The 18,955-nt window shown below is 37.8% G+C and overlaps 1 protein-coding gene across 2 annotated transcripts; it reads left to right on the forward strand.

Annotated features, from left to right (window-relative positions):
* The first annotated feature begins 1,802 nt into the window (after positions 1-1,802).
* On the forward strand, positions 1,803-18,752 carry GDAP1 (ganglioside induced differentiation associated protein 1). 2 transcript variants are annotated; one of them, XM_028518314.2, is made up of 6 exons: positions 1,803-2,015; positions 3,300-3,492; positions 13,559-13,732; positions 14,966-15,060; positions 15,881-15,995; positions 16,913-18,752. In XM_028518314.2, exons 1-6 carry the CDS (start codon positions 1,899-1,901, stop codon positions 17,293-17,295), a joined length of 1,077 nt encoding a protein of 358 aa, XP_028374115.1. In that variant the 5' UTR covers positions 1,803-1,898; the 3' UTR covers positions 17,296-18,752. The 2 variants fall into 2 exon arrangements, with proteins under 2 accessions (XP_028374115.1, XP_035886926.1); XM_036031033.1 differs by having other exon boundaries at positions 1,810-2,015; positions 3,300-3,347.
* The last annotated feature ends 203 nt before the right edge of the window (positions 18,753-18,955 follow it).

Below are 18,955 nucleotides of genomic sequence, written 5' to 3' on the forward strand. Positions count from 1 at the left end.
TTGACACTACCAAGGGTATATATATGATTGCTTTACATTAAACACTAACACAGGAATCAGTCAGTTCACTCAGTGTTTACTATATAGCTTTGCTTGGGGGAAGATGTGGTAGAGAAAGTGCTCAGTGTTTGACAGACCTGGGCTTTATTGTCAGGGTTCTTTCAGCTGCAAGTGACAGACAGCTTACCGAGGATGTTGAGTTTATTCAGCTATTGAGGTATAGTATATGTTGGAACCTGAAGCTGGAGAATTAAAAGTAAAGTTCTTCTGAAGAGGAATAGAGAAGGGATTTTATATATATATATACACACACACATACACACACACACACATAATATGTAACTACTTAGTTACAAAATTTTGAGTCCTAAACAGAGAGGAGCAAGTGTAATACCACGTCCTCTTAATTGGTTGGAGGGGCTTTCCACGTATGTTTTCATCAACTGCCACATGGCAGGCAATGTCCAAAGTGCTTTATGTACACTGTCTCATTCAATTCCCAGGGCCATCACATATTTCTATATATCCATAGTTCACACATGATGAAGTGGAGGCTCAAGAGAGGTCATTGGGAGTGGAGCTAGAATTTGAATACCACTCTGTCTGATTTCAAAGTTTTGCTTTTCCCTTTCCATTATGAAGCATGAACTGATGAAAAACAATTCAGCAGGAATCACTTTTGCTGTAGCATTTGAATTAACTTAAAAGTATGAAGTATTATAAAGGGGAAGAAGGACCTTATGAGATTTGTATCTTACAAAAAGTGGCCTTTTTTTGACTTGAGTTGGATAATTGCCTCTCTTTTCACATAATACTTGTGTTCACTGAGCTAAGACATATGGGTATTATCCCTGCTGTGGTTAGCTATTTATTTTGTTGTCTCTGCTACCAGACTGATATCTTGGGTGCCAGGTATCAGGTCTTACACATCTTTGTATTTTCAGGGTCCAGCATAATGCTTAGAACATAATAGGTACTCAATAAATATTTGCTGAATGCATTATGCAAGCATTCATGGTCATATTAACACATATTTACTAAAACAGAAATTTTATTTACTAAGACACCACATTTTAGAGGTGTACAATAATAACTAGACTAGTATAAAATTATGATTCTAATCATGGTTATAAAGGTAATGTTTATAAGGCAACTTAACTTGTGAATAATACTGTGTGCCTACAACATGCCAGGCTGTTTTAAGTGTTTAACACTGTATTTTGTTACTTAATTGTCACACAACCTTACTAGGGTAATAAATTTTCCCTTCCAAAAAAAGGGGGGGTTGGAATTGAAAAAACAGGACATGAATCCAGGTAGATCTGTTCTAAAATTTCTGTTTAACAACTAGGCTATTTTACCTCGCCATTGTGTATTAGTTGCTTATGAGAATAATAATAACTACAGTTACTTTGCATGACTCCATTGTAGCGTCTTCTAATAACACATAAATCCTTACCCTGTTGCTTTGTCTGGCAATTGGAACTTTTCCATCAAAAGCACCGGCTATCCCAGAAGAACCCAAGGAATGTTGGAAAATCGCTATGTTTATACCTCAGCAACCTCTACTCAACCTCCAAAGACAACGAGTAATTTGCAATCAACAGTATTCATTACTCGCTTTAATAATCAGGGAATTTTAGGTCGTTTCTCCTAGAAAACGTTCACTTGTACCTTTCCGGTAACTTCCGTACTCCAGAGGCTTTCTGGGGAACCGACACCTTCAAATATTCGCAGTCGCTGCCACGCATTTTCTGGCTGCAGAAACTACAGTTCCCAGTGGTCCTTTCGTCTGCGCGAACTCTCTTTTCCGGCTCCAGGAGGCCTAGTGGGGGGAGGGAAACTATCGATGCTTTGCGGGGTAGTGGGGGTGGAAGAAGAATTGGGTGCACCTTGAAATGGCTCGGATGCTGGACGAGCAGAGAGGGAGCACGCCCTTGGTGGCGGAAGGGAAGTTGGATGCCGAGGTTAAGCTCATTCTGTACCACTGGACGCACTCCTTCAGCTCCCAAAAGGTAATGGCCTCCGTTGGGAGGCGGGTGGTGAGGATCGGTTTTCAGCACCCGGACAGCTCCCTCTGGGCCTCACCTGGCCGCTGACCCAGCTAGAAACAGGCCTCCAACTCCCTAACCTTGCCGGTGCTCCCTCCAGGGCAGGGATGCACCTTAGAGGGGAGCAAAGAGAATTGGCCTGAGATGGAAAGGATAGGACCCAGGCACCGCCATTCCTGAAATAAGACCAAAAGCTTCACTTTCTGGTGTTTGCTCTGGAGGCCTTGTCCCTTTGGGTTTGCAGAGTGAGGCAGTGGGAGACGCCTTCAAACAGCCTAATGATCTGAAGTTCCTGGTTTTATTTCATTTTGTTCCTATACACTCTTTTTTACAAGGCCTAGCATATCCGTATTTCAGAGTCTTGTCTGGGGAAGGATACAATTAGGTTTAGGGCACAAAATACTGGTGAGGGGGAGGGTGACTGTAAATTAATATAGCCAGAATAATTTTCATTACTTATCAGTCTAATTTATAAGAACAAGATACTAGAACATATATGAATTGTTAATTCTAGAATAGGAATACAGTCACCTGGGGCTTAACCACATGTACACATTCTGAGAAATGCATCATTAGGTGATTTTGTCAGTCTGTGAACATCATAGAGTGCACATGCACAGACCTAGATGGTGTAGGCTGTATGGTATAGCCTGTGGCTCTTAGGCTACAGGCCTGTACAGCATGTTACTGTACAAAACTACATGAGATTAAATCAAGCACAAGAGAAAATGATGCAATCAGGAGATGTATAAACAAAATATATGAGGCTGTTGCTGGTGGATCATGACATATTGTTTTCCAACAAATATACTCTAAAATAATGATAAAGAGTATAGTATAGTATATACATATACCAGTAACATAGTCATTTATTATCATTATTAGATATTATGCACTATACCTAATAGTATGTACATAATTTTATACAACTGGCAGTGCAGTAGGTTTGTTTATACCAGCATTGCCACAAACACCTGAGTGATGTGTTGTGCTATGATTTTAAGATGGCTACAACATCACTAAGCAATAGGAATTTTTCAGCTCCATTATAATCTTATGGGACTATTGTCATGTATGCAGTCTGTCGTTGGCCTAAAGGTAACTATGCTGTGCATGGCAGTAGTTAAAAAAAGGACGTTGAAAATATTAATAAGTTAGGGAAGCAGAGATAAACTGCTTAGTGGTATCCAGACATGTCATGAATTAAAAACCTATGTATGCTGTGGTAACCAGTGTGAACTCTTCCAGGTGCGCTTGGTAATTGCTGAAAAGGCATTGAAGTGCGAGGAACATGATGTAAGTCTGCCCCTCAGTGAGCACAATGAGCCTTGGTTTATGCGTTTGAACTCAACTGGAGAAGTGCCTGTCCTTATCCACGGGGAAAACATTATTTGTGAGGCTACTCAGATCATTGATTATCTTGAACAGACTTTCCTGGATGGTAATGTTAAGGCTATTTGTGATTTCTTGGATTTACTTTTAACATAAGTCTATGTTTCTTTTCATCCCTCTTCCTTCCCTTCCTACTTCCCTCCTTCCTTTTATTCCCTTTTCTTTCTTTCTTTTTGCTTTCATGATGGTGGTTTAGTGATAAAAACCTTTTCCATTTCCATAAGCACACAAAAATAAAATAGGTAAATAACATAAGTTTTGTATAAACCAGTATGAACTCAATTTAAAAAATTCATGTAAACTACAAATTTTAATGCTTTAAATTTATTGGCAAAAACCCCCTGCAGGTGTGTGGCTTGCAGTGGTAATTTAGTTGCCTTGAAGTCAAATTTATAATACTGATTTTAAATGTACACTATGAAAATCAGTTTCATGTTTTCTACCAAATGGTCCCACCTTAAAAACAATAAGAGGGAAACAGGAATACATTTTGGGCAAGGGAGAATAGAACAGAATAGAACTTTGAGTTCTTTGCCCCTGTTACTCCTGTATAGTCTGACTTTCATATCTTTTGTAAGGAATTATAGGGCTTAAATGATATAGCGCTTTTAATTAATAATCACTTATTGATAGCCTGTTTTATACCAGGCATTTTATAAGTTCTGTTCTATTCAGTCTTCAAAGAACCCACCTGATTGACACAAGTGCAATAGACTAGTTATTCCTATTTTGTACATAAGTTGTTGCCTAAGGTAATATTGCTATTTTATGGCAGGGTGGGGCTGGAATGCAAGTCTTTGAAATCCATACCTTCATGTTATACCAACTGTTTCCCATAGTCATTACCACATATATGTTGTGTATCTTGCTTCTCATGGCAACCTTTTGAGGTGAACTGTAGCTTTACTGGTTTGCCCAAGATTACAAAGCTGATCACTAGCAGGATTCAGAACAGAACACAGGGCTTCTAGCTTTCAGCTGCCAAGAAGTTTAGCCAAAAAAGTCTTTTGTTTTTTACTTCAAAGGAAAATATTTAGATATGGGACCTGAATGGGACAGGGACCCCAGGGAATTAGATGAGCAATGAGAAGTAGATGAGCTACTTCTGTTCTTAATCCAAATGTTTAGGTCTCTAGGAATCAGGCTGGAAGTTTTATTAGAGGTGGCCATTGAGCTAAACCAAATAATTTAATGAACTGCATTTTCCTTCACCATGACTTGTCATTCCTCTGAGTCTATATGCTTTGGATTATACTGAAAATGGTGGCTAATTGATTTAATACAATTTCTCAACCTTAAGCTTTTTGGAAATGGATAAGTCTGTTAAATAATAATTTGTATTCTTGGGAGAAGTGATTATAATAATGTGCATAAGGCAAAAATAGTTGTATAAGAAGCCTGTTTTAAATAATCACAAATGTTAAAAAGCTACAGTAACTGGAAAATCATATTTACATCTTTTGTTAGTATCCCTTGAACTACTACTACTACTACTACTATTCTCCTCCTCCTTTTCACTTTCTCCTTACATTGTTTCTCCTCTAAGATATTCAATAATATGAAATATGTTACTTTATAATATAGTAATGTTAATGATTATTAAGCTTTCTCATTTTCTTTGACTGTATAATTTCAAACTGAAACACATTCCGAATCCTGCTCTAACAAGGGAAATACTAGGTTCTTATTACTATTTAGTGAATCAGAGGAGAAGCCATTTTGGGCTAAATGTTAAGATGAAAATATGGAAGTTAAGGACTTTAGTTCTGGTTGTACCAACAGCATAAGTAAACAATCAAGATTCTGGCTTTAGTCTGAAGCTGGCCCTAACTTACTACATGTTCTTGGTGACTTGACTTCTTTTGTATTAGGTGATGCAGTTTTGTCAACTACAGAAATAAAGCAAGTCCAATTGGTTCCTATTTTACTCATTCCTTTTTCCTTAGGAGAGTAGTCATTCAGTTGGATAGGGTTGAAAAAGATTAAGACTAAAGGATCTAAAACCCATGGTAGATGTAAAGACATCAAGAGAACAGTTACATAAATGAAGACTAGTCTAGTCTACAGAAGTTTATCCCTAAGTATTAAATAAAAAAAACATAAAAGTGTTATCATAATTGTTATTGAGATACTTTATATTTATTATTAGGAACTCATGGAGATTAGGAAAAAGGTCAGATAAGTGATAGACAAATATCCTAATAGTCAATGATGGGGAGAGGGGAGTTCTACCAATCCTTGTTACTTGGTGTTCTATTGACCAGCTACATTAGTATCACTGGGAACTTGTTAGAAATGCAGAGACCTAGACTCTATTGCACATCTCTTGAATAAGAATCTGTATTTTAACAAGATCCCCAAGTGATTCAAATAGATATTAAATTTGAGAAACATCAGTGCAGATTAATGTACATTAAGTAATTGTTTAAGCTGAAAGCAGAACTATAAATAAGTATCTTAATTGCGGCAGAGTTCTAGAATGGATTGTCAAAATTTAAAGAAATATGAGGTTTGTCCAGAAAAAGCCTAGCCATTGTTAATGTAACGAGAACAGTTCACACAACATCCATGTAACCTAGAAGCCAAGGAGAGTGGACTGGAATATGCATATGTGAACAATGACAACTTCACTGTAGTCAGTGGGGGTGGTAGATGCCACTGAATAAGCATGTGTATTGTGTAGCTGTCGTATTCAAAATGACTGTGTGAATAGAGCAAGGAACCTGCCTCAAATTTTGCATTAAGCTTGAACAGTCCTCTGCAGAAACTATTTGGATGATTCAGAAGGCCACAGCAATGGGCAACTGGTGACTGGCAGCTTCATCACAAAAGTGCACCCACTGTCGCATCATGGCTCATGCAGAGTTTTTTGGCAAAACATCCAATCACCCAGATGACTTAGCCCCTCTACAACCCTACAAATTTGGTGCCCTGTGACTTCTGGCTTTTCCAAAAACTAAAATCACCTTTGAAAGGGAAGAAATTTCAGAATGTTGATGAGATTCAGAAAAATATAACAGGATAGCTGATGGTGACTGGGAGAACGGTGTGAGGTCCCAAGGTGCCTACTTTGAAGGGGACTGAGGAGTCATTGTCCTGTGTACAATGTTTCTTGTATCTTATATCTTCTTCAGTAAATGTCTCTATTTTTCATATTACATGGCTAGATACTTTCTGATCAGACCTTGTATATGTAAATTTTGAGCATCTCAGTTAAAAGAAACCAGCTTAAGTTTGCATTACTAGAGAATGTCATTAACTAACACTTTTTAAAATATTAGCCTGTCATATGCCAGGCATGATTCTGATATAGTGTATCTTGATTTAAGTAGAGCATTACAAGTACTTCATATGATACCTTTGTGGAATGAAGAAGCAAATACAGCTAGATGAAATGCACATTTTCAGATGGACAAACCACCATAGTGAAGAATACTCATTTTAGATTTCTTATATTAGGTTGCTCCTTTAGTTATAACATGACTATAACATATAACATAATATGTCATTTAACTTAACATATAACAATTTTATCTCACTTTATTTTAATTATTTTAATTGCTTGTAGATCAGTCTAAGCACCATGAGGTCAGAGGCAGTGTCTGTCTCATTAACAACTGTATTCCCAGTGCCTCATATGGTGTATGTTCTTCAATAGGAACTTCATAAATACATATGAATGATTAAAGTGAATGAATTGTTGAAAATAAATGTCAGCCTGGACAGAGATCTCTACTAGTATGCTTATAGACTTCTATTGTCTGAGAAGCCTAACAATTCCATAAATGACTTGAATAATGACATAGAGAAAATACTATTACATTTATAGATAACAAAAAGTGAGGATAGTTAAAATGACTAGCTTATGAAATGTTTCTAATGGAACAATAACCGAGATAAAGTTTAATACTGATAAATATAGTATGTGAATTTAAAAAAAAATCATTTCCATTAATGAAGAATGGGAGACCTGACTGGCTAGTAAGTTACCAGTAAAAGCCAATCATAAAACAAAAATGCTAGTGTGGTCTCATATTGTTTCAAAAGTGTAGGTTCTATCCAGAACATGGTGAATTGTAACCTGCTACATTCTTAACTGGTTGGAATAGGTAGTGTTTTGTCCAATTATGGATGAAACTCTGAAGAAGCTGGCAAATTAGAATGATAGTAAGTAAATGTATTTCATGAGGTATATAGTTGCCCATGGTTATAGTGGCAGAATTTAATCAAGTTTATCCGTTCATCTAAAAACAGAGTATAGTGAACTAGTATCCCCTTTGCTGTTACTATTTGCTATCCCGATTTGGTGTATCAGCTGGGGATTATAGTAAAAATGATGGCTTGCTGATCTGCAAACCTATCTCAACCTTTCTGGGTAGTCAGTTATTTCCTCATTTAAATCTGTATGGTATAAGTCCACTAAATAACTGCTAGTTTCAGGGGAGAAATATGACTTCCAAAACAATACTTCCCAAGTCTCGGCCAAAGAAAGTGAATATCTAAGTTGAGTGATGGTTTTTTTTTTTTCCTTCTTAAAGTGGTTACATGGAAGGCTAGTGTAGACATCAGTGATGTTCCTGAGGTCAGAGCTTGAGTCAAAGGAAGAATTTAGAAGTACTCTGTTGTAGCTGATCAACCAAGGGCTGTCCAAGAGCAATGTCTTCATTCTTTCAATAGATGTTTATTGGGTATTAATTGGTACAAGGTCCCAATTTAAAAGACCCAAATCATTAAAACTTATTAATCTTCAAAAATAATTTCATTCTATAAACTTGAAGATAATGCCAAACCTGCTTGCAATACGTGCATGTTCTATTATTACTACTCAGTTTTATAGACTTTTTTATGCATATGAGAGTTTGTCTTATCTGGGCATGTAATGAAGAATAGTTATAGTAAAGTGAGCAATTTATTAATCTACATGAGGTGTGATAGTAAGCAAACTAGGAGAGCTCAGGAACAATGGATATGACAAGTGAATACACACACTAATAATATTGATTTTAAAATCTAGATATTTTTTATACTATTCATAATTACTTTGATGAACTCTAATTTAGCCACTAAATAATAAAAAAATATGGGCATGCAATAAGTACAAAATGCTAGAACATACACTATGTATTACTGCCAGTGGCAACCTGGAAACAAGAATGTAATACGGTGAATAGTGGTGAATTTTGGTAATTTAATATATAACAATTCTTTGAAGTTTACATCCCTATCTTATGTCTATATATATCATTTAAAGTATTACTAGGAAATAGTATTTGGCTTGGAAATAATAAAAATATTCTGGTATTAAAGAGAAAACCATAGACTCCAAATGGTAACACTTGTGCTAAGGCCCATGACACATAACACCTGACCTAACTGCAGTCTCAGCCTGCACCAGAAATGTCATCTCAATTAACCAACCAGTCTAGAATCTTCTGGTCCAGCACCAGGAAGGTAATCTGTCACACGGGCCCCCTCCATCCTCCAAAGGAAAAAGAGGTAATCTGCATGATAAAAACCCTTGCAGGCCCATTACCCCACAAAAAATGTGCTGGTCTAAAATAATCCTTCCTTTTATTTTTCTAATAGCTTCCTTGACCACCCTTCTTCCTATACAAATCTTCCATTTTATACAACCCTTCCAAGATTCCTTCTAGTTGCTGGATGGGATGCTGCCCAATTCATAAGTTATTTAATAAAGCCAATTAGATCTTCAAATTTACTCAGTTGAATTTTGTTCTTTATCACTGGTATGAAATTAAAGCATCACATAATTTTGAGTAGGAAATATAATTTTATAGATATCATTTTATTAGTATATGTTGGAAATCAACTGTCTCAGATTTTCAAAAGAACATTAATTTTAAAGTCACTGCTCCATTAAAAAATGAAGTTATTTATTTATGTAAGGAATTCCCAGCTGTTATCAAGGTTCATAGAATCAATAATTTTATGTCTATCCATACAAGGCTCTCATATAGAGTTGAACAACTTTGTGTGCCTTTTAACATGTCACTGAAACTGCAGATTAGCACCAGAATTCTGAACCAGGGTGGAGAAAATATGGTATGTGCTAAGGAAAAGATAATGAATTTAAAACTCATGCTGTGCCAATAAAAGTGGCTTTAAAAAGTAACTATTCTTTACTATTTGATTTGTCCAATATTTGTGGACAGGTGTTGGTATTAAAATGCAGAGGTCCTAGTTCTATACTATGTGGATTCAACAATGAGAACAAACCAATAAGAGAATTTTTGTCCCTAATTATGGGTGTTTTTGTTAAAAGTCTTAAATATAATATGAATTAAATAAAAAGTAGTTAAACATTTAAGGTATGCAATTTTTTGAAAATAATGCTCTAAATTTGCTGCCTCAAAAATCCTGGGTGCATTTATTGAACTTGTATAATTTAACGCCATGTAATTTTTCTCGTCTGTGTGTAGATTTGATCTTTCTAACACCAAAGTTAAAAGAGCCTTGAGTTATAAATAGTTTTTAACCATACCTTTTTGCTTCAGGTCATAATTTGTTTACTATTATTGTATTTTAAAATGGCCAGTGGTATGACTAGTTGAAGGGTACAATCTTGTTCAGCTACTTGCTGCATATTATCTTATACACTGCTGTCCTCACTAAGTGATGTAAATGGTATTAAAAAAATCAACAAAAAGATCCAAATAGAAATGCCGTCTAATCTGTTTTCAGTGAGCTAATAAAGAAGATATGAAAGTTATTCAAATACACCTGGGGGGGTCTTTCTTGATAACAGGCACAATAATGCCTCTCTTATCTGTCATCACTGGGGAATGTAGGAAATCAGAGTGTATTTAGTAAAATAATGGAAGAGTATACCTTAAGCCCTTAGATCTTTTTTATTTTTGCTCTTGGTGGAACTGAATGTAATTTTTTAAAATGGCTCAAGGCCACTGTTATTCTAACCAGCAATACAGGGACAGGTGCAATACAAGATTAGTCTTGTCTCCTACTCAGTCTTCTAGGAAGTCAGGTCTGATGCAAACTAATTTATTTATACTTATTTGCTTTTCCAGCTTAGTCACTAATTGTGGCTTCCACTACTGCAACCCTGTTCCCCAGTGCTGGGAACTCTTCTTATTGCCCAGTTCTTAAAAGCTGTTTGATGCCCTGTTCTGTTCTTATAAGCCTTCAATTACTTTCCCGCTGCTGACTGAGTACAATTCCAAGAAATTTTTTTCTTTTTTAAAATTTTTTTAGCATTATTGACTTTTTAAGAAATAGTCAGCTATTTCTCCAGCATAATGTGTTCACTCGGGAACAACAAAGAATTGCAATTTGGGACCCATGGTTTTAATGGTGAACTATGTGCAAATTTAGAGAAACAAAGAAGAGGAAACACTTTTGTATGGACTCAGGAGGGACTGTTGTAAAGGAAGAATTCATTGGAGGACAGCAGATGTTCAAAGTACAGTGACTTCTCATTGGCTGAGTTCTGGTGACCTCCCACTGGTGGAGCTGCTACTGGGCAGGAGGAAACTTTTCCTTTTCCAGCTGAGGTACTAGTGTCACTTCTTGTTGGAGATGCTAGTGCATCTCTTCCTGTTGGGGTCAGCATTGAGTGACATGCATGAGAAGTCTCTCTTCTAGCCTTATGTCTCCATTGAAATGAGGGTTCTGTTTACTTATTTTCATAGTATTATAACAAAGATGAAAGGATTGGAAAATATAAAATCTGATGAAGTGACAGGGAAGCTGTATAGTTCAAAGAAATTCCCAGTTGTGTTTGGAAAATCTGTTTCCAGAGGCAGCGGACACTGCTGTGCTTTGGTGAAAAAAGGATGGCAGGATGTTGCACATTTGATGCTGGACAGGGTGTCTTCCAGGAGAGGTTGAGACTGGAAGTGAATGTGGGATCCCAGGTGTTTTCTGCTCTGACACAGCATTTCAGGAGATGGTAGCAATGGTATACTGCACAGAACAGGGATATCAAACTCATTTTCACCAGGGGCCATATCAGCCTCGCAGTTGCCTTCAAAGGGCCAAATGTAATTTTAGGACTGTATAAATGTAACTACTCCTTTACTAGGGGCAAGGAGCTCAGTGCTGCTGCTGAGTAGAAACAAGGTGCCGGGGAAGGTAAAACAAGGTGGAGGGTCGGATTCGGCCTACAAATCTTGTGTTTGCCACCTGTGGCATAGAAGAACATTATTTTCATGAATTTCAACAACATTTTGAGAAGAGGGTGCTGGTGCACAAAGAGTTAAGAACTCTTTTGAATTTCAAAGACCTTAGAAGTCTTCCAGCATACTGATCTCTGGGAAGTGGGAAGCATTTACCACACGTTGATTGGCATCCTGATAATCCACTGAAATCTTGAAAGGTCAGCAAGGAAGTGTGCTGTAGTTGGGTAAATCTACTGTTGACAGGCAGTGTGTAGCTGAAACTCCATTCTTGATGATTCTAATGCAGCCTTCAGAATTGGATTCCCTAGCAGGTTTAAAAAGTAACTCCCATCAACTATTTTCTTAGAGAATCAGAAATAGCCTAATGGTTTCAAAAGCTCATTCTACTTGGTCTGGCATTATGAGATCTTGCCTAAAATGCTCTGCAACCAACTCTGAATTGTCAAAACATATCAATGAGCGAGTGATGCTAAAAATGATTCTAAATTACATAAATAACCCAAACTAAGAAATGAATCAATAACGAGGTGGTTCTTTTCACTTGTTGGAATAAGCTAGTTGGCATTTTTCAGGGTAGTTTGATAGTCAGGAGTGGAAAATGATTCTAAAGGGCCATTCATTGCTCTGGCCTTTGGGTCATGTGATTCATCTTTATCATTCTTAGATAGTACCTGAAAAGTAAGGCCTTCAGTTGATGCCTACAACTGTAGATAGTACCAAACCCTATATATTATGTTTTTTCCTATACATACATATATATCTATAATAAAGTTTAATTTATAAATTAGGCATAGAAAGAGATTAACAACAACAATAATAAAATAGATCAATTATAATAATACACCATAAAGAAAGTTATATGAATGGCTTTGGGACCTTTATGAAATAAAATAAGGGTGACTTGAACACAAGCACTATGATACTCTAACTGTCTGACATGGATACTAACTGGCTAATGGGGAGGACAGCATAAGATGTAATCATGCTACTCAGAATGGTGTGCAATTTAAAACTTACAAATTATTTATTTCTGAAACTTTTAATGTTTTTGGACTGTGGCTGAATGTGGGTGGCTGAAACCATGGCAAATGAAACCATGAATATGTAGGCCTGCTATATTCTGTAATAACTAGAAATTTGGGAATATGTTAATTAATTAATTAAAATGTATTGTACATGTACTATGAGCCAGATATTTATATTAGATACTGAAGATACAACAGAGGATGTAGTTCCTGCCCTCAAGGAGTCTATAGTCTAGTTTGTAACCAGCAAATTAGGATTTATTTAGAACCCACTTTCCAGAGATAAAATATTAGAAATTCCATTAAGATTGTCATTTCACACTCACGTAGCATCAACAGGGTCACTCTTGGTATTAATTGGAACCTAGAAAAGAGTAGTCCTTGAACATCTTTCTATAATGAGCTTTCATTCTTAAGCAAACTTTACCAAGGGCCTAATAAACTTTACTGAGTGCTTCGTACATACGAGGAATAATGCTAAATGCTGGGCCACAGGTTCCTGACCCTGCAGAGAACTCATGGAGCAAAAAGATAAAAGTAATTAGAGGGATAAGGGCTGTAATAGAGTACATACAAAGTACTCTGTGTGTGTAGAGGAAGGCACACCTGACCCAGTCCGATGCTGGTAGCTGGAGGAGGTCAGGGAATGCTTTGTGAATGAACTGGCACAATGACCTAGACCCTGAGGGTTGGGTAGTAATTTGTAAGGTAGAGAAGTATAAGAATGCCAATGTGATCATGATTTGGGATTGGGTCTCATACATCAGGCCATTTCAAGTTTCAAATATGTAGACTGGGGAGATATCTTTTAAATGCTTTGATATAATAGTGAAGATGTTAATAATGAGATAGTTGGGGGATTTGTTTTTGCTTTTGATGTAGCACTTCATTTGTAACTTTAATGTTTGTGTATGTATTTCTGTGTGCACTTTAGAAAAAACACCCAGGTTAATGCCTGATAAAGGAAGCATGTATTATCCACGGGTACAACACTACCGAGAACTGCTCGACTCCTTGCCAATGGATGCTTATACACATGGCTGCATTTTACATCCTGAGCTAACTGTGGACTCCATGATTCCAGCTTATGCAACAACAAGGATTCGCAGTATGTAAACATATTAAAGTCCTTGGATTCTCTCTTGAGATTCTTTTAATTCATTTTGAGACATAGCATATCTCATGATCATTAAGAGGAGACAGGAACAGTGTAACTGAGTTTGCTCTATGGATATCACATTATAGATCAATCCATGCACAATCAGCTTAATCAGTGCTTCAGCTGCTATTCAGCTGTACATTTATTGTCTATAGTTCCTGATCTTCTAGCTCTTGACTGTGAGGGTCAAGTTTGGACAAAACTCAGAAGAGTGCCCCATGGAAAAGTAATGACATGTTCTCATGGACAGATAGACTGGGAATTAGGAAGGCTGGGATCTGTGGGGAATATAGGCACCTGAGCTTGCATTTCTGGTCCTTGCCTTTTGTTCATTATGTGAAGGAGCTGAACTACAGGCTGTCTAACCTTTACTCTACCTCTGTATTCAGTGATTGCAGAATTACAGAGCTTGAGTTGACATATCCACCTCTCTCCTGACCTGTCCTGAGGATGGACTAGGGTTGGCACCTGAGGAGCAGAGCAGAAGGACTGGTGCTGTGTGGCACAATAACTGGGGACAGGAAGGTTGAGGATGGTGGCTGGTCATACTCTGGGGGTATCTGACTAGGAACACTCACATCTACATCTTCTAAATCTAGAAACTATGTTCTTTCCAAAAAACCATGCCTTACTTTTATTATCATTTTCTTATGTTATTTTTCTTGCTTTTTGATACCGCTCCTCCTTGTTCTTCTTCTCTTCCTTTCCTTCCCTTCTTTCTCTACTCCCTTCCCCGCTTCTTCCTTCTTCTCACCTTTTTGTTCCCCCTCCTTCTCTTCATAAATTCTCATGTATGATTTGAAACAAGTATTCTGATACATATAACTCTGTAACCTAGAGTTTATATACTTTTTAAAAATGTGGCTTTTCCCTTCTCTTCATGTAGAAGTTCCTTACAGAAAACTTGAAAGATATTGAAAGGTAGAACTAGTACCCTGCACCAAGCACTTACCACATGCTGGGCCTTGCCTTAAGTGCTTTCTGCAGCGCTTTCCATCAAATCCTCACCCCGAGCAGCTGATACTCTAGTAGCTCCATGCTAAAGGGTCCATAGAGAGGGTATGACTGAGGCAGAGGCAGGGCATGAATCCCAAGCTCATGCTCTTACCATCTAGTTTCTCTGTGTTTCTTACATAGAAGGGAGGAAATAATTTTCTGTTCCAAAAATGATTCCATTATCAGGCCAAATTGGTAACACAGAATCTGAACTGAAGAAACTTGCTGAAGAAAACCCAGATTTACAAGAGGCATACATTGCAAAACAGAAGCGACTTAAAGTAAGTAAACCAGGCTGTCCTCAACTGACAACCACTATTTGTACAAAACGTTCTACCTTTTGTAAAGTATCACTATTTTAGAACATCTTCTATTGAATAGAAGTCACCAGTACACAATTCACCTTTGGCTTATGCTGTGTGTTAAGAATTATTTTTATTATGTTTGATATTCAAACCTAATGACAACTGCTTAAAAAGCAGATATTGCACATCCTGGTTGCCAAGGAAAGTTGTAAAGTGTAAAAGCAAGTTAGTTAAATATGTAAAGTTAAAAAGCAAGTTTGAGGACTCTGTCATTTGGGTACTCTGCCACATTCAGGCCTAGGCTGACCTCTGTCTGTGGCTATCTGCCTCCTAAGGGGCAGGGCTGTGCTTCATCAGTTACTGTGCCAGCTTCTCCCACAGTAAAGATGTAGCAAGTATCAACACGTCACCTTCTCTCAACTTCCCATCTTCCTTTCACTTACCTAGGGAGCTTCTCAGAAGAAACCAATCACCTGCACACAAGCACTTCTTACTTTCCACTCACTCTTTACTTCACTGCATTCAGATTCCTCCCTTGCCCCTGAGCCTTCTGTGATTTAAGTTATTCATCCAGTGAAGCCTGCTGAAATTCCATTCTTGAGTCTCCTCCCCCAAGGAGAGGCCAGTGAATGGTGGGTCTGACCCTGGGTTATTTTCACAGTGGGCACATTTACCCCCAATTTTGCTTTTATGAAGTTATTCTAATTCTTCTCGTTGTCTAGAATAAACAGTTTCCAACACTGCAATAGTTTATATCTTCTTTGCTCTAATCTATTGAGTTATTTTTGTTAATTAGTCAAAGCTGCTTGACCATGACAATGTCAAATATTTGAAAAAAATTCTTGATGAGTTGGAGAAAGTCTTGGATCAGGTTGAAACTGAGTTGCAAAGAAGAAATGAAGAAACCCCAGGTAGGTTCTCATTTGTATTGTATCTTTTTCTTTTTTCCTGCAGTATTTATAGGAGCAGTCTTATCTTTCAATAAAAATGTTCTGTAATTGTTGTTTTCGTTAGCAGTTTAAATTAGAATAACAACAATAAATACTGAATTCAGCAAAACCTAGGTCTATCATTGCAAGTCAGTCTGTATCTCCATGAAATATGACTGCTGAAGAATTTTTCTGCACAATTTAAATTATGGTTGAGAAATTCCAACCTAGCTTATTTCACAAATTTGTAATTATGGTAGTTAGTTTGGTTGAATAACCTGAGTAATTACTTGAATGCTACTTCTAATTTTTTCCTCAGGCAGGCCAGCTGGTGAGCACCCATGCATTGTATCTATGAACCTTCATGATGCGGTCAGGGCCCAGGTGCAAGCACATGCTCACTTCTTCTTACAATATTCCAATTGACAATGAAGTTAAAGACCATTGCTTCCCAATAGGGATTCTGTTATGCTTTTAACAAGTAACTAAGAGCAACACTCACTGAGTGACATTCCATGCACAACTTTATGTATATTCCTAAAGCTCACCTGCTGTTTGCCTAAACCAGAAGGAAATATCCATTAACTCCTCTGGCTTTGAGGCTCTCAGCTTTTCAGAATTGTTCACAAAATGTTAGGCTTTGAGCTCAAGTATCCCCAGTTTTACTTAGAGACTTAGGCAACTGGCAGATGTCAAGTCTCCCTTAGCTTGGGATACATGTTCATGGACTTTGTTTTTAGCATAAAATTATTTGCTGAGTATGATTGTCAAGAAAATGTGCCATGGCTTCATCTCTTGCTATGCTCATACTTGCCCTCAAGACTGAGATGAAAGATACCAGCTAGAGTCTGTCTGTGCTAGACTTTCCCTTAATTCTCTGTGTCCCTTTGTCTGATTAGAAGAGGGCCGCCAGCCTTGGCTCTGTGGAGAGTCCTTCACCCTGGCAGATGTCTCGCTCGCTGTCACATTGCATCGACTGAAGTTCCTGGGGTTTGCAAGGAGAAACTGGGGAAATGGAAAGCGACCCAACTTGGAAACATACTATGAGCGTGTCTTGAAGAGAAAAACATTTAACAAGGTTTTAGGGCATGTCAACAATATATTAATCTCTGCAGTGCTGCCCACGGCACTCCGGGTGGCCAAGAAAAGGGCCCCAAAAGTTCTTGGTACCACCCTTGTGGTTGGTTTGCTTGCAGGAATGGGATATTTTGCTTTTATGCTGTTCAGAAAGAGACTTGGGAGCATGATATTAGCACTCAGACCCAGACCAAATTATTTCTAGGCTTGTAGGGATCCAGTGGTGCCAATTCACCCTACCATTTAACTTGACCTTGTCCACTCTGCCAGGCCCAAGGGAGAATGACCCCAGGCAACAGTAAAAAGCTATTTTACTTTATTTTTTGGGTAGTTTATGCAGGGAGAGGAGGCAATGAAATGTTTTTTTCATGGGCTGGTAGTGTTGAGACTACTGATTTTCCAGACTGAACTAATCTACCCTTAAAATACTCACAAGGTTAAGGTGTATAAATGTGATAGGTTGAGAATAGTCCTTGAACTCAAAATACCAGTTCAAGTTCTGAATTTTGCAGGGGCAGAGGTTATTATTACAAGCAGACAGTAATAATAACCTGAGATTGCCCATAGCTCTTTATCTGAGAGTCTCTAGATATGCTGAGTGTTGAGTAGTTAGCAGAATTTCTCCCTGGAATTCAGATGTCATCTTTATTACACAGCATGGGTTCAGACAGCAGCAGGGCACAGCAGTGCTTATTGCTAGCATTGCTAGCTTCAGGCAGAAATAAGGGAGGCAAAGGGAGAGAGAGAAAGGATGAATAAAGTCTACACTGTATAGTGCAGAGCAGCAGAATGCAACTTTCAGGAGCCTCCAGAATTACTCAGGGCTGCCTGGCCCCTTAGTAAGCATTACTGTGACACCCTGAACCCACTGCCCATGCATACTCTTATAGTGGAGAACCTTGGAAAATAAGACTAAGTAGTTACTAGGCAGAGTGGGCTGGAGAAAACCCCAGCCTTTATATTTACATTTGACTTTAGAGTTAACTTTAAATGCATATGAATCACATGCACTGATTTAATAAGATTAACTGCATATATACTTGGGTGAGAGATGCCCACTGGAGCATGTCTGCCTATCATTTACATGAAAATTTAAAGTGGTATGAAAATGGTTCCTTTCTTTTCATGGTTCCCCAATTTGATGGTGCCTATGGACTGTTATGTCCAGTCACTGGGGACTTGGCCTCTACAGCCCCCTTTATGCATACAAGTAGCATTTGGTGAGTGTCCAACTCATCACTAGCATGGTGTGTGGCTGGGTAGTGGACTTGGATGATCTTGGAGTACTAAATATGCTCATTCTGCATTTGGAAGGCTGATGTGTTAACTCAAAAACTATTATCAAGGACTTGCATCTGTTTATGATCATCAACAAAGCTTTAGAAGGTTATAGAAGAAGAGAAAGTTCTAGTCTTAGCCCTTGGCAGTTAATTTAGGGGAGATGAAATAAATGGTTAGACAGTGATATCCACCAGTATCCATTCATATATGTCTAGGCAATTTAGGGGGTGTCTCAGTCTGTGTGGAAGGGATGATCACAGTGCATCCCATGAGCAACCAGAGAGCTGCATCATACAGTTTGGCTCAGGAAAATTTTTCATGGTAACAGGAAGACACAGTTTTTTTAGAGCTGGGCAGAAAGGCCTTAGGAGCGATGTCCAGTCTTTGGCAGAAAATATGTACAGAGAATAAGGAACTAAATTTTCAGCAAACAACACAAGCTTGTCTGGAGTGCCTCAGAACTCCTGTGCAAAATAGCTAAAGACTGTACTGAATTTTTCATTAACAGGAATCAGTCATAAGTAGGAAACAATGTTTTTTTTGGTTGGTCAAAGGATTTTATAATTCCATTTCATGATACAGTT

The sequence above is a fragment of the Phyllostomus discolor genome, chromosome 7 (genome assembly GCF_004126475.2).
Source record: "Phyllostomus discolor isolate MPI-MPIP mPhyDis1 chromosome 7, mPhyDis1.pri.v3, whole genome shotgun sequence".
Taxonomy (NCBI): domain Eukaryota; kingdom Metazoa; phylum Chordata; class Mammalia; order Chiroptera; family Phyllostomidae; genus Phyllostomus; species Phyllostomus discolor.

What these genes read in the sequence shown, in the direction of transcription:
- GDAP1 (XM_028518314.2), top strand. Translation starts at nt 1,899, where the DNA reads ATGGCTCGGATGCTGGACGAGCAGAGAGGGAGCACGCCCTTGGTGGCG. An exon ending in TGCAACAACAAGGATTCGCA is followed by an intron (nt 13,733 to 14,965) that starts GTATGTAAACAT and finishes TTCCATTATCAG; the next exon opens with GCCAAATTGGTAACACAGAA. An exon ending in AAGAAATGAAGAAACCCCAG is followed by an intron (nt 15,996 to 16,912) that starts GTAGGTTCTCAT and finishes TTGTCTGATTAG; the next exon opens with AAGAGGGCCGCCAGCCTTGG.